Genomic DNA, 16,272 nt, shown 5'->3' with positions numbered 1-16,272 from the left:
GCCCAGATCAGGGCGTTACATTTCAATATATTCATTATACATTTCATTATTCACGCCTACCGTAATGACACTTGTTTTCTAATAAAATGGACATATATGGACATTGGCATAATCAAACCAAAAATATGTAATTGCGTCAGAATCACAAGTTTCTCTTGGACATTACTAAAATATCCAATTCCTATTTTTCCATTGTCTACAATATGTGTGTGTGGGGGTAATGCATTCTTGGAAATAGACTGGACTTCGGAAATGCGTACGTGCAATTAGAACTGGCAAACAATTTGTTTTCAACATTCTTTTCTATGTTTTAAAGTTCAACTAAAATACAAAAGAATATATGCTGTATCATTTAGAGAAAAACAAAATGGATTCTCTGCTGAATATATCCTATACTAGAGACTATGGCTTTCTGGATATATTCTGACTATATGTGTGCATGCATATTACATGTACTAACCAGTAGTACTTATGGAAGGCTTTTAGGCCTTCAGCAGTTTGTCTCTGTCACAGTATTCGACAGCACCAAAAGGTGCATTTATTTCATTTAAAAATATACATGTTGCATGATTATGTGATACTCTGGTACACTTTGATACATGTGTTGCATACTATATATTTTCCATCTATGTGGTTTATACATGAAATTTCTAAACAGAGTTCTCTTTACTCTGGTGCTAGCAAGGTAACATTATTATATCAGACTGTCATGTATTTGTTCTTAATCGGTATAAATTATAATTAGTTTGCTGATTAACTATACTTTCTGTGTGGATAAAAGACCAAAACTGATAGGTCTGTCAATTGTTAAATTGTTACAAGCTTTGGAGGCAGTGTTTTTTCTGATTGCAGAATCATTAGAAGCCTATACAAGGTTAATTTATCAAGTGATTGATTCTGTAGATCCATTGCTGGAAAAAACTTTTTCTTTGCAACATTGTTTCTCTTACTTTTATTTTTAAACCTATTGATCCTGCAGACTTTCTGCTGGAGTATTTCTCTGCAACACTGATTTTGTACATATTTATACCTCTATGTGAGAGATTGGGACTTTCTTATCAACAATTATTTATAATTCAAGATACCCTAGATATCTATGAATTTGTATGATCACCACAAACTGTCACCTCTGCTTAAATATTTAATCTGTATTACCAGCATATATACTGGCTGACAAATGCGTAGGATATAATCTAATCAGTAATAATGTGTGAATATTAATTGATTTCCTATATATGAAAGTCATTATAATATTATTATTATTATTTTCATGCACTTTGGCATAGGAGAACAAGAGAGGATTCGCTCTAATATTCTGAATACTATTTGAATGAATTAGTTTAAACAAATTTACATTTCTGATTTTTATCAGAGCTTCCTCTCTTCTGAGCACTCTCTCATCTGGCTGATAGCTGTGCTGGCTTGGGTTCTGCCCTTCCCAGCGTACACTTGGTTATCACAACAGAAAGCAGAAGTGTTCCTTCTTCCTTCTGCCTTGATCTTAAGGGGAGTTAGATCAATCAATTCATGATCTTCCCCTATTTAAAACTGGTGAAGGTTCTCCTTTCCAACACTCTCTCATCTGGAAAAGCCTGGTGCCCAGTTATCCAGTGACGCATAGCAGGCAGAGTACAGACAGCAGAAGTGGGTTCTCTCTTCCTTCATAAGTCATCTTCATCATTCAAGGTCGTACTATCCTGAGAGTAGCCCGATCTTCTATCTCGGAAGCTGATAGGATAGACCTGGTTAGTACTTTGAAGGGGGACCGCTTAGGAATACCAGGCACTGTGGATATCACTAAGATGATCACTCATATCTTCATGTAAAAACACTGGTGGGGCAGTCCTAATCTGCTCACTCTCTCTCATCTAATCCATATTTCACCTCTTTTTCTCTTCTATTTTTATTAATTATTTAATATGTTTGGACCATATAGGTCGATATTTTAACGGAATAAAATAAAAGTTAAGTTTTAGATTATTTATCATCATATCACTTCACCTGATACTGATTAATTATCATCACCATTTTCAATTAAGAGTGCTCCCGAAAAGGTTTTCTTTTGTCTTGTCTCTTTTTATGTAGACAAGTGGGGTTTGCCAGAGATAGATCTCATGGCGTCCCATCTGAACAACAAAGTGCCAGTATACGGGTCAAGAACAAAGGATCCCGGAGCGATCTTTGTGGACCCTCTATCAATCAAATGGGATTTACATCTGGCATATCTGTTTCCTCCGATCATCTTGCTACCCAAGGTGGTGTGGAAAATAAAGCAAGAAAAGGGTGCCATGATTCTAATAGCTCCGGCTTGGCCCAGCGATTGGTATACAGATCTGCAAAGTATGTCAATGGATGCTCCAATTCTGCTCCCTCAACGTCCAGATCTACTGATGCAGTGTCCTTGTTATCACAGGCAGCTGGATCGACTGTCGTTGACGGCGTGGTTCTTGAAACCTCTATCCTGAAGTCAAGAGGATTATCACAACAGGTAATTCAAACAATGCTCAGAGCAAGGAAACCCTCCTCAGCTCGCATTTATCACCGAATATGGCAGACCTATATTCATTGGTGCATTAAAGGAAATATAGACCCAAAATCTTTCCAAGTTTCCAGGGTCTTAGATTTCCTTCAAGCAGGAATGGATAAGGGTTTGAAGGTGGCTTCCTTGAGAGTGCAAGTATCAGCATTGACTGTATGGTTCCAAAAGAAAATTGCCAATTTACAGGATGTGCGTACTGTTTTCCAGGGAATGCTGCGCATTCAACTGGCTTTTGTTCCTCCGGCAGTGCCTTGGGACTTAAAGTCTAGTTCTCAAAGCCCTTCAAGTTGCTCTGTTTGAACCACTTAATAAAGTGGATCTGAAATTGTTGACTGCTAAAGTTCTCTTTTTTTACTGACTATGACATCAGCTAGAAGAGTGTCAGATTTAGGAGCGCTGTCATGCCGTTCTTCTTTTCTGATTTTTTTATCCAGATAAAGCAGTTCTCAGAACTAGGTCTGGGTATCTTCCTAAGTTGGTGTCTATATTCCACCTTCATGAAGAAATTGTAGTCCCGGCTTTTCAGGTATCGGGACTGTCTGCGGGAGAAGCGTCGCTGGACGTAGTCCGGGCGTTAAGGATCTACTTGGATCGTACCAGTGCCTTCAGAAAGACAGATTCTCTCTCCATTCTCTACGGATTTCACAAGAGAGGATGGCCTGCTACTAAACAGACGCTAGCAAGATGGCTTCGAATGACGATTTCAGAAGCGTATTCTCAAGCTGATCTCCCTGTTACGGCTAATGTCTTGCTCACTCTACTCGTAAGGTAGGTCCTTCATGGGCAGCACAACATGGTGCTTCAGCAGAACAGATATGTAAGGCAGCCACATGGTCTTCCATTAACACTTTCATTAGACATTATGCCTTGGATACTTTTGCCTCTCATGACGCTAAATTCGGGCGCAAGGTTCTCCTGTCCAATCAGGAGTGTACCCACCACTAAATTGCTTTGGGCTAAATTGCTTTGAGAAATCCCATTGTTATCCTGTGGATAATCTGTGGGCCCCGCCGATGAAATATACGTTATGGTAAGAACTTACCGTTGATAACGGTATTTCTCCTATGTCCACAGGTTCCACAAGGATCCCACCCTGATGCAACTGATTTGGGGATCTTTATACTCGCTAAACTCGTCCCTCTTGCATGGAAGGGTGTGCATGTGTGTTCTTCTCGCCTTAATAGGGCTCTACATGATGCTCCTGCCTAAATGATTTGGAATACAACTGATTTGCCTGAGACAGTGGGCGGGGATATATGGACGAGCCCGTTGCATCCTGGGAGGACTGAAAGCTTGTGATCGTTTGGTGCCAATCCGCTGTAGCTCCATCATATCCCATTGTTATCCTGTGGAACCTGTGGACATAGGAGAAATACCGTTATCAACGATAAGTTCTTACCATAACGTATATTTCTTCATCAATTTAGCAGGCAAAGGGACTAGAGGTGATTCCAAGTGTTGAATTTGCATTTTTAAGCAGTTGCTGTGAACCCACAACATGCAGTTAAATGAGACAAAATCAGACAGATCGCAGGGACCTTCAGACTGGCCAAATCATCAAATTTATATTGACCTAACCGTATAGTATCCCATCTTCCACCTATTGTATCACACCATTGTCACCAAAATCTCCCTTTTTTTCAAACACACCAAACACATTTTCACTCAGTAAATTGGGATGTATTCCTCCCTTTCTAGAAATAATTCAGCAATCTTATATCCTGAAACCCCCCAAAAAACCCTAAAAAAACTTTGTTGACCTTTTGTGTGTCGACCATGCCCACGTCAACCTAATGACCATGTCGACCCAGGGCCGGTGCAAGGTTTCTCGGCACCCTAGGCAAAATTTCTGCCTACACCCCCCCCCCCCCCGTCCTCCCCCCGTCCTCCCCCCATCCTCTTGGCCCTCCCCTTCCCCCGTTGCTTGGACAGTGGAGTGATCACGTTATCTAGAGGCTGTGTTAACAGTATGTTGATCCTCCTGAAGCAGCCAAATAACAGAAAAAGAAAGCCTGACAAATATTATATTAAATGCACACAAGTTAAAAAGCATCCAGCCCCACATCCATATATAGTATAATACCGCAGTCTGTAGTTTTATACAGTATTATAGATAGGCACCAGGGTTGTAACTAGAACTTTGTGGCAGTGACGTGCGGTGAGGTCATTGGCTGGGGAGGCACTGAGATTTTATATATAATATAATATATATATATATATATATATATATTCACAAATGTCGGATCGGCACTCTCCTAACGATGGATATGTTGCTCAGGTGCCCTCTGGAGGGATTGATGCAAGTAGCAAACTGTGTAGCAAACAGCGGCACTCAGAGACTGACACAGCGAGAATAAAGTGCTGGTGCTTTTTAATTCATGGCTGGTAACTCCAACGTTTCGGGGCACGCAAGCCCCTTTTTCAAGGTGAGCCAAATACAAAGTGTGAAAAACAGTGCAAAACATTTACCTTTATGGTGAGGAGGACCCACGTGTGGGAAGGTGTGCAGCGTCCTGGGGAGCCTGGAGCTTCCGCCCTGGAAGTGGTGACGTGTCAATGCCCCGGTCACGTGACCTCCAGCGTGTTCCGGGCCGTCACGTTGCCTTGACAACCTGACGCTCCGTGGTTGCCATGGATGCCTGCGGCAAGTGCGGGTACCGGGATTGCGGAGGAGGCGCGACTACAGGCTGGGGGTGATTAATGGTGCAAAAAACAATTATATAAACAGGAAGATACTGTTGCACTATGCTGTCATAACGTGCAGCATACCGAAAACAAACATGCTGACTTGAATGCAGGTGTCCCCTGGTACTGTCAATCTCGTACTAGGTCCAAGCGTTATTAATGATAAATACCGGAATTGTACAGTACTAGTGAGCGAGATAAATATAAAATATAAAATGACATGCATAAGTCACAAAATACAGAGGCTAGTGAGCCTGTTATGTGACACCAAATGTCAACGGTGCAACCGTCCCCATAATCAGATAATGGAGACGAGTGCTGATAAAGGTTGCTCAGAAGACACTCCATTGGATTCTGTCATTGAGACCTTTCGGCCTCACAGTGTCCAATCTGTACATCCACGTTGCCTCTCTTCTAAGTAGGGTGGCTGCTCTGTCTCCGCCTCTTAAGTTGCTGGGAATGTGATCAATAATTTGGAACTGCAAATCTTTCAATGTATGTTGCTTGTCCACGTAGTGTCTGGCCACAGGTTGTTCCGATTTCTTGGATAGAAGTGCTGCTTTTAATGTCGACCTGTGCAGGGCAAAGCGCTCCCTGGCATTGCGTATGGTCTTGCCTACGTATTGTTGTTTGCATGGACAAGTGATTAGGTAAACTACATGAGTTGTGGTACAGGTGAGTACGTGCTTGATATTATAGGAAGACCCTGTGGAGGTGGATTTGAACCTTGTACCCGTAATCATGGTTTTGCAAGTTTCACAGCCTAAACACTTGTAGCAGCCTGCTGCTTTAGTTAGAAAATTGGTACTGGGCGCTGAATCGAATCCTGTGATGTCTGGATGTACCACAAAGTCCTTGATGCTTTTGCCTTTTTTGTAGCACATCATGGGTCTTTTCCTTCTTAGCCCAGTTAGGTTTTTATCGGTGGCCACTATGGGCCACAATGCATTGAGAGCCCGTGGGATCACAGCACTGGATGTATTGTATTGTGCCACAAATGGTACAGTGTCCTTACTCTTCTTAGTGGTAGGGGTTAGGAGTAAATCTCTGTTTGTCATCAGGATTTTTTGTTCATTGGTGAGTAGTAGTTTGCTGTTGTAGCCTCTCTGTTTGAACCTTGAAGTGACATTATTCAGAGCGGATTCCAATTGTGTCGGGTCGCTGGTAATTCTGGCTGCCCTCATGTATTGGGATTTGGGGAGCCCCTTTTTGAGGGCAGTGGGGTGATGGCTGTTGTATCGTAATAAGGTGTTTTTGTCGGTTGGCTTATAGTACACCTCAGTGTGCAGCCTGCCGTCTTTGATGATAACGTTGACGTCCAGATAATTTAATTTGATAGGGTCGCACTGCGAGGTGACTCTGATGGCGGACGGTCTGGTGTTGATGGCTTCGATGAATTTTTCAAACCTTTCTTTGCCACCGGTCCAGAGCAAAAACACATCATCTATATATCTACAATAATGTAGTATATATTGTGTGTAAACGTCATCATTGAAAAACATAGCCTGTTCTTCCTCTAACATGAAGACGTTAGCAAACGAGGGAGATACATTGCTTCCCATGGAGCAGCCACTTACTTGTCGATAATATTTTCCGTCGAATAAAAAGTAATTGTGGGTTAATATCAGTTCAAGTAATCGCAGGAACAAATTATGATCAAAGTTGCTCATATTGGTTTTGGTTAAGAACGATCTCATTGCCGTTAGCCCTTGATCGTGCGGAATACAGGTGTATAAGCTACAGATATCAACTGTGCAGATGATGGTCTCCCCGGGTATCACGTCGACTGTCTTAAGTAGATTTAAAAAGCTGGTAGTATCCTTGAGGTAGTTTGGTTGCGCCAAAATGAGCGGCTGCAGTATACTATCCAGAAAAATGGAGATCGGCTGATAAAGTGCTTTGTGCGCAGAAATTATCGGCCTGCCGGGAGGATGATCTAGGCTTTTGTGTATTTTGGGGACCAAAAACAACAAGGGGACCACGGGGAAGTCTTGTTTGAGTGCTTTGCATAGTTTGCTGGTTATTAACCCGGTATTGTATGCTGAATCAAGGATGTTGTCCACTTCAATTTTGAATTTTTTGGTTGGATCCGCAGTCAGTGCTTCATAGACTGATGTATCGCCCAGCTGGCGGTATGCTTCCTGTTTGTAGTCACTTAAATTCATAATTACTGCCGATAAGGGGGGCGGTATAGTAATTATGAATTTAAGTGACTACAAACAGGAAGCATACCGCCAGCTGGGCGATACATCAGTCTATGAAGCACTGACTGCGGATCCAACCAAAAAATTCAAAATTGAAGTGGACAACATCCTTGATTCAGCATACAATACCGGGTTAATAACCAGCAAACTATGCAAAGCACTCAAACAAGACTTCCCCGTGGTCCCCTTGTTGTTTTTGGTCCCCAAAATACACAAAAGCCTAGATCATCCTCCCGGCAGGCCGATAATTTCTGTGCACAAAGCACTTTATCAGCCGATCTCCATTTTTCTGGATAGTATACTGCAGCCGCTCATTTTGGCGCAACCAAACTACCTCAAGGATACTACCAGCTTTTTAAATCTACTTAAGACAGTCGACGTGATACCCGGGGAGACCATCATCTGCACAGTTGATATCTGTAGCTTATACACCTGTATTCCGCACGATCAAGGGCTAACGGCAATGAGATCGTTCTTAACCAAAACCAATATGAGCAACTTTGATCATAATTTGTTCCTGCGATTACTTGAACTGATATTAACCCACAATTACTTTTTATTCGACGGAAAATATTATCGACAAGTAAGTGGCTGCTCCATGGGAAGCAATGTATCTCCCTCGTTTGCTAACGTCTTCATGGTAGAGGAAGAACAGGCTATGTTTTTCAATGATGACGTTTACACACAATATATACTACATTATTGTAGATATATAGATGATGTGTTTTTGCTCTGGACCGGTGGCAAAGAAAGGTTTGAAAAATTCATCGAAGCCATCAACACCAGACCGTCCGCCATCAGAGTCACCTCGCAGTGCGACCCTATCAAATTAAATTATCTGGACGTCAACGTTATCATCAAAGACGGCAGGCTGCACACTGAGGTGTACTATAAGCCAACCGACAAAAACACCTTATTACGATACAACAGCCATCACCCCACTGCCCTCAAAAAGGGGCTCCCCAAATCCCAATACATGAGGGCAGCCAGAAGTACCAGCGACCCGACACAATTGGAATCCGCTCTGAATAATGTCACTTCAAGGTTCAAACAGAGAGGCTACAACAGCAAACTACTACTCACCAATGAACAAAAAATCCTGATGACAAACAGAGATTTACTCCTAACCCCTACCACTAAGAAGAGTAAGGACACTGTACCATTTGTGGCACAATACAATACATCCAGTGCTGTGATCCCACGGGCTCTCAATGCATTGTGGCCCATAGTGGCCACCGATAAAAACCTAACTGGGCTAAGAAGGAAAAGACCCATGATGTGCTACAAAAAAGGCAAAAGCATCAAGGACTTTGTGGTACATCCAGACATCACAGGATTCGATTCAGCGCCCAGTACCAATTTTCTAACTAAAGCAGCAGGCTGCTACAAGTGTTTAGGCTGTGAAACTTGCAAAACCATGATTACGGGTACAAGGTTCAAATCCACCTCCACAGGGTCTTCCTATAATATCAAGCACGTACTCACCTGTACCACAACTCATGTAGTTTACCTAATCACTTGTCCATGCAAACAACAATACGTAGGCAAGACCATACGCAATGCCAGGGAGCGCTTTGCCCTGCACAGGTCGGCATTAAAAGCAGCACTTCTATCCAAGAAATCGGAACAACCTGTGGCCAGACACTACGTGGACAAGCAACATACATTGAAAGATTTGCAGTTCCAAATTATTGATCACATTCCCAGCAACTTAAGAGGCGGAGACAGAGCAGCCACCCTACTTAGAAGAGAGGCAACGTGGATGTACAGATTGGACACTGTGAGGCCGAAAGGTCTCAATGACAGAATCCAATGGAGTGTCTTCTGAGCAACCTTTATCAGCACTCGTCTCCATTATCTGATTATGGGGACGGTTGCACCGTTGACATTTGGTGTCACATAACAGGCTCACTAGCCTCTGTATTTTGTGACTTATGCATGTCATTTTATATTTTATATTTATCTCGCTCACTAGTACTGTACAATTCCGGTATTTATCATTAATAACGCTTGGACCTAGTACGAGATTGACAGTACCAGGGGACACCTGCATTCAAGTCAGCATGTTTGTTTTCGGTATGCTGCACGTTATGACAGCATAGTGCAACAGTATCTTCCTGTTTATATAATTGTTTTTTGCACCATTAATCACCCCCAGCCTGTAGTCGCGCCTCCTCCGCAATCCCGGTACCCGCACTTGCCGCAGGCATCCATGGCAACCACGGAGCGTCAGGTTGTCAAGGCAACGTGACGGCCCGGAACACGCTGGAGGTCACGTGACCGGGGCATTGACACGTCACCACTTCCAGGGCGGAAGCTCCAGGCTCCCCAGGACGCTGCACACCTTCCCACACGTGGGTCCTCCTCACCATAAAGGTAAATGTTTTGCACTGTTTTTCACACTTTGTATTTGGCTCACCTTGAAAAAGGGGCTTGCGTGCCCCGAAACGTTGGAGTTACCAGCCATGAATTAAAAAGCACCAGCACTTTATTCTCGCTGTGTCAGTCTCTGAGTGCCGCTGTTTGCTACACAGTTTGCTACTTATATATATATATATATATATATATACACACACACATACATATACAGTGGTCGAAGTGGACATTTTGAAGTGGGGGTATGGAAAAGTGAAGGTTGCAATTATGCGCGCGCCTCCGAAAGAGGGGGTGTGGCCACTTAAATGGGGGCATGTCCATCAGTGTATTAGGACCCCTTATACTATCTAGAAATTCTTATACTATCTAGAAATTCACATTACAGCACACGAACTGAGCCAAAATTCACACTACAGCACATGGTATGATCCGAAATTCATATTTTACCACACAGTATGAGCCGAAATTCACATTACAGCACACGGTATGAGCCAAAATTCACATTACAGCACACCGTATGATCCGAAATTCATATTTTACCACACAGTATGAGCCGAAATTCACATTACAGCACACGGTATTAGCCGAAATTCACATTACAGCACACGGTATGAGCCGAAATTCACATTACAGCACACGGTATGAGCCGAAATTCACATTACAGCACACGGTATGAGCCGAAATTCAAATTACAGCACACGGTATGAGCCGAAATTCACATTACAGCACACGGTATGAGCCGAAATTCACATTATAGCAAACGGTATGACCCACAATTCAGGGACAGGGAGAGAGAGTGACAGCATGGACTGAGAGAGTGACAGCAGGGACTGAGAGAGTGACAGCAGGGTCTGAGAGCGTGACAGCAGGGACATAGGGTAACATTACCTGATATGTGCAGCGGAGGTGCGGAAGGGACTGTGGTTGTTGGTGGCGTACGAGTCCATGGTCTGCGGGGGATGCGGTGGTACTAAGCTGTCCTTCTTCGCTGCGGCGTTGATGTCCCTCTGACCACCGCCAGTTGTGGTCTGCGGTGGTCAGCTTTCAATGGCGGTGCAGCGTGCGGCAGTGAGCGCTGGTCAGCGGGCGGCTGTGATATAAATATATAATTTTTTTACATTTATTTTATTTATTTTTCCCTGTCCCTGCGTCCAAGTGATCTGGGGGTGAGCTGGAGTCCAAGTGATCTTGCCCAGATCACTTGGACTGCAGCTCACCCCCAGATCACTTGGACTGCAGCTCACCCCCAGATCACTTGGACTGCAGCTTACCCCCAGATCACTTGGACTGCAGCTCACCCACAGATCACAAGGGGGGAGCTGCAGTCCAAGTGATCTGGGGGTGAGCTGCCCAGACACTTGCCACCAAGCACAACTCCCCCCACCCCTCGCCTTAGTGGTCCTGGTTCCTCAGTCCCGGAGGAAGCAGATGCTGCCGGAGATGCTGAGGGCACGGAAATAGAGGTAACAGCGCTGCCTGTTGTCTCCAGAGCTGCCGCTGCTGTAGGCAACTCCAAGATCGGGAGGCGCAGGGAGGGAGGGGATAGGGAGACGTGGGGTGGGAGGGAGGGGATAGGGAGACGCGAGGTGGAAGGGAGAGGATAGGGAGACGCGGGGTGCGAGAGAGGGGATAGGGAGGCGTGGGGCGGCAGGGAGGGAGGGGATAGGGAGGCGCGGGGCGGGAGGGGATAGTGAGATGCGGGGTGCGAGGGAGGGGATAGGGAGACGCGGGGCGGCAGGGACGGAGGGAGGGGATGGCGCGGGGCGGCAGGGAGGGAGGGGATAGGGAGGCGCGGGGTGGCGGGGAGGGAGGGGATAGCGAGACGCGGGGCGGCAGTGAGGGGATAGTGAGACACGGGGTGAGAGGGAGAGGATAGGGAGACGCGGGGCGGCAGGGGATAGGGAGGCGCGGGGCGGTAGGGAGGGCGGGGATAGCGAGGTGCGGGGCGGCAGAAAGGGGATAGTGAGACGCGGGGTGCGAGGGAGGGGATAGGAAGACGCGGGCGGCAGGGAGGGGATAGGGAGACGCGGGGTGGAAGGGAGAGGATAGGGAGACGCGGGGAGGCAGGGAGGGAGGGGATAGGGAGGTGCGGGGCGGCAGGGAGGGCGGGGATAGCGAGACGCGGGGCGGCAGGGAGGGGATAGTGAGACGCGGGGCGGCAGGGAGGGGATAGGGAGGCACGGAGCGGCAGGGAGGGGATAGGGAGGCGCGGGGCGGCAGGGAGGGAGGGGATAGGGAGGCGCGGGGCGGCAGGGAGGGAGGGAGGGGATGGCGCGGGGCGGCAGGGAGGGGATAGAGAGGCGCGGGGCGGCGGGGAGGGAGGGGATAGTGAGGCGTGGGGCGGCGGGGAGGGAGGGGATAGCGAGACGTGGGGCAGCAGTGAGGGGATAGTGAGATGCGGATTGAGAGGGAGAGGATAGGGAGACGTGGGCGGCAGGGGATAGGGAGGCGCGGGGTGGTAGGGAGGGCGGGGATAGCGAGGTGCGGGCGGCAGAAAGGGGATAGTGAGACACGGGGTGCGAGGGAGGGGATAGGAAGACGCGGGGCGGCAGGGAGGGAGGGGATAGGGAGACGCGGGGTGGAAGGGAGAGGATAGGGAGACGCGGGGCGGCAGGGAGGGAGGGGATAGGGAGGTGCGGGGCGGCAGGGAGGGCGGGGATAGCGAGACGCGGGGCGGCAGGGAGGGGATAGTGAGACGCGGGCGGCAGGGAGGGGATAGGGAGATGCGGGGTGGCAGGGAGGGAGGGGATAGGGGGGCGCGGGGCGGCAGGGAGGGAGGGGATAGGGAGGCGCGGGGCGGGAGGGGATAGCGAGACGCGGGGCGGCAGTGAGGGGATAGTGAGACGCGGGGTGAGAGGGAGAGGATAGGGAGGCACGGGGCGGCAGGGAGGGGATAGGGAGGCGCGGGGCGGCGGGGAGGGAGGGGATAGGGAGACTCAGGCGGCAGTGAGGGGGAGAGGATAGGGAGGCGCGGGGCGGCAGGGAGGGAGGGGATGGGGAGGGAGGGGATAGGGAGACTTCCCTTGCCTTTCTGATCGATGCTCTAATTAAATATATTTTACATTAAAAAAAATTATTTTGATACGTAAGCCCAGACCAGGGGCGGCCGCGGCGAGGATCTAGCCTGCCACAGCCGTCAGTCACCTCACCGGCGCCAGTGTATTGATTTCCCTGCTCCCCGTCTCTAACAGAAATAGACGGAGCTGCGCGTATGAGAGAGCAGGGGGGAGACGGGCGCCGCACAAGCGCACGGTATGTTCGTGCTGACGGCGCATAGGATGCATGTTAGGCTGTCAGTGTGTGCGGCGCCCATCTCCCCCCTGCTCTCTCATACGCGCAGCTCCGTCTATTTCTGTTAGAGACGGGGAGCAGGGAAATCAATACACTGGCGCCGGTGAGGTGACTGACGGCTGTGGCAGGCTAGATCCTCGCCGCGGCCGCCCCTGGTCTGGGCTTACTTATCAAAATATATATATATATATATTTTTTTTTTAATATGTTTAATTGGAGCATGCCGCCCTCCAGTGGCCAGCGCCCATAGGCAGCTGCCTAAAGCTGCCTAATGGTAGCGCCGGCCCTGTGTCGACCTTCCATATATATTGACCTAGACATGTCAACTTTCGGTCAGTGTCGACCTACTTACTGTTGACCTTCAGTGGTCAAACTAGTGACTGACGACCTAAAGACCGGATACCAGTTTAGTTATTTTTAGATTTATATATTATATTTTAAGTTAGTAGTTCCCAAACTTGGTGCCGTGAGGCACTTCCAGAGGTGCTTCAGGTTGGTGGTCCAGCACTAGGGTGCCATGATTCAAGAAAGTTTGGGAACCACTGTTATAAGGCAATTCTTTCCTCTGCCACTGTAAATTGTGCGGCAGTATCAGCAAAGATGGTGTTGATGAGCTTCTGATTCAGTGTGGGGCTGAAGGGATCTGCCCACACAGAGAAGAAAAAGGGTGGACAGACAGTCCAGGTGGAGACTGCTGTTAGAGCCCAGGGTGCCTGGAGGCCAGTGGGGGCTATGAAGCCACATTCTTATCCGCAAGAGGCAGGGAGAACCAGAATACACACATGTGGCGCACCTGTGGGTTTGTGTGCTGTAATAGAAATCCAGAGGGAATGTGACCCTGACTGCAGCCTGTTCATTTGCCAGAAAAAGGGAGTACCAGCTTCCATTCCCAGTACATGTCACCACACCTTGCATTACATTTCTATCTTCCGCAGTGGAAGTACTATATCTAGGGAGATATCTTTGTGATCTATTGGCGTATAATTTCTGGTGAAGATGGCAGAATATCGCAATGTAAGAGCCTCTGAATGAGGCTTGATAGTAGGTACATTCTGCAGTCACTTAGATGGGAGCAGGCTCTTTTAGGAAGACAATGCATCACCCTACAGGTCTGGAGCCACCATATTATGGCTGGAGGAGCATTCCTCTGAGTCTGACATCAGAAATTGGACCCCTCATTTGCCATATCTGAACCCAGTAGCACTCCACTGGGGAATATTATAAATTGTACCTTATTATGGAGAGACATTCAATTTTCTGTACACTTATTCCCAACAGATGAATGTAACAGAAGGAATATCTCTGAAGAAAATCTAATTTCATCTTCAGGTTGTAAAACAGAAGATGATGACATCACACAAGATTCTCCTGGAGAAACCCCTACTGCTCTACTCGTACCTCCTGTACCTCAAAATGTGCTTGTGTCATGTGGTCCCTCTAATCAAAGGGAATGTTCTGATAACACTGATATTGGGTCATCTTCTACAGCTCTGACAGTAGATAAAATATTTCCCTGTTCTATAGATGACAGATGTTTTACACAGACCGCACAGCTTATAACCAATCATCCAGCTAAGGGAGGTGAGAAACCATTTCCATGTTCTGAGTGTGGGAAATGTTTTACACACAACTCACGTCTTGTTACACATCAGAGAAGTCACACAGGTGAGAAACCATTTCCATGTTCTGAGTGTGGGAAAAGTTTTACCGATAAATCAAATCTTGTTACACATCAGAGAAGTCACACAGGTGACAAGCCATTTCCATGTTCTGAGTGTGGGAAAAGTTTTACACACAAGTCACATCTTGTTGCACATCAGAGAAGTCACACAGGTGAGAAGCCATTTCCATGTTCTGAGTGTGGGAAAAGTTTTACACACAAGTCATATCTTGTTGCACATCAGAGAAGTCACACAGGTGAGAAGCCATTTCCATGTTCTGAGTGTGGGAAATGTTTTACACACAACTCACGTCTTGTTAAACATCAGAGAAGTCACACAGGTGAGAAACCATTTCCATGTTCTGAGTGTGGGAAATGTTTTGCTGATAAATCAAATCTTGTTACACATCAGAGAAGTCACACAGGTGACAAGCCATTTCCATGTTCTGAGTGTGGGAAATGTTTTACATGGAAATCACTTCTATGTCTACATGAGAGAATACATACAGGTGAGAAGCCATTTCCATGTTCACAGTGTGGGAAATGTTTTACCAAAAAATCAAATCTTGTTACACATCAGAGAAGTCACACAGGTGACAAGCCATTTCAATGTTCTGAGTGTGGGAAATGTTTTACACACAAGTCATGTCTTGTTAAACATCAGAGAAGTCACACAGGTGACAATCCATTTCCATGTTCTGAGTGTGGGAAATGTTTTACACGGAAATCACTTCTATGCCTACATGAGAGAATACATATAGGTGAGAAGCCATTTCCATGTTCACAGTGTGGGAAATGTTTTACCAATAAATCAAATCTTGTTACACATCAGAGAAGTCACACAGGTGACAAGCCATTTCCATGTTCTGAGTGTGGGAAACGTTTTACACACAAGTCACGTCTTGTTAAACATCAGAGAAGTCACACAGGTGAGAGGCCATTTCCATGTTCTGAGTGTGGGAATTGTTTTAGCGATAAATCATCTGTTGTTAGACATCAGAAACTTCACACACATGAGAATGTGTAGCATGACAGTAATCGAATCTTGATAAAACTATACTTTATTAACACTAGTTAAAATTTGTATATATGCAGATGGAAAGTTATTTATCTTACAAATAAATCTAATTTCTCACATGTTTTTGTTAAAGGGCTGAGCTGGAATGATTTGTGTTATTTCTCTAGCATCCGTAAGGGATATTGGGGACAGAATTAGTGCGATGGGGTATAGATGGGTCCAAAGGAGCAAGTGCACTTTAAAATTCTTCACTGGGTGTGCTGGCTCCTCCCCTCTAGGCCCCGTCCTACAGCTCAGTTTAGATAAAGTTCCCTCAGGAGAGGATGCACACTCTATCTAAGTTTTATTTATTTCGGTATGCTGTTTGGGCAACAGCATACCTGCACCGTGGGAGTTATGGGGGAGATGGTCACCGGCCTCTTGAGGTGCAGAGCCGCTTACCCGCTGAGGGGCCGTTTGTTCAGCGAGGCATGGATCCTTGGCTGTTGCAGCTGCAGCA

General features: G+C 46.5%; 1 protein-coding gene across 1 annotated transcript in view; it reads left to right on the top strand.

The window, feature by feature from the left end:
• LOC134984552 (oocyte zinc finger protein XlCOF6-like) overlaps positions 1-15,905 on the top strand; it is a 62,507-nt gene extending 46,602 nt beyond the window's left edge. Inside the window, exon 7 of the mRNA XM_063950109.1 lies at positions 14,374-15,905. Within this exon, the coding sequence (XP_063806179.1) occupies positions 14,374-15,782 (1,409 nt within the window). The 3' untranslated portion in view covers positions 15,783-15,905. The remainder of the gene's footprint in view (positions 1-14,373) is intronic.
• Positions 15,906-16,272: the final 367 nt, after the last annotated feature.

This window comes from Pseudophryne corroboree, assembly GCF_028390025.1.
Source record: "Pseudophryne corroboree isolate aPseCor3 chromosome 3 unlocalized genomic scaffold, aPseCor3.hap2 SUPER_3_unloc_62, whole genome shotgun sequence".
NCBI classification, from domain to species: Eukaryota; Metazoa; Chordata; class Amphibia; order Anura; family Myobatrachidae; genus Pseudophryne; species Pseudophryne corroboree.
The sequence above is the reverse complement of the archived record's forward strand: the minus strand, read 5'-3'. Positions and strand labels throughout refer to the sequence as shown.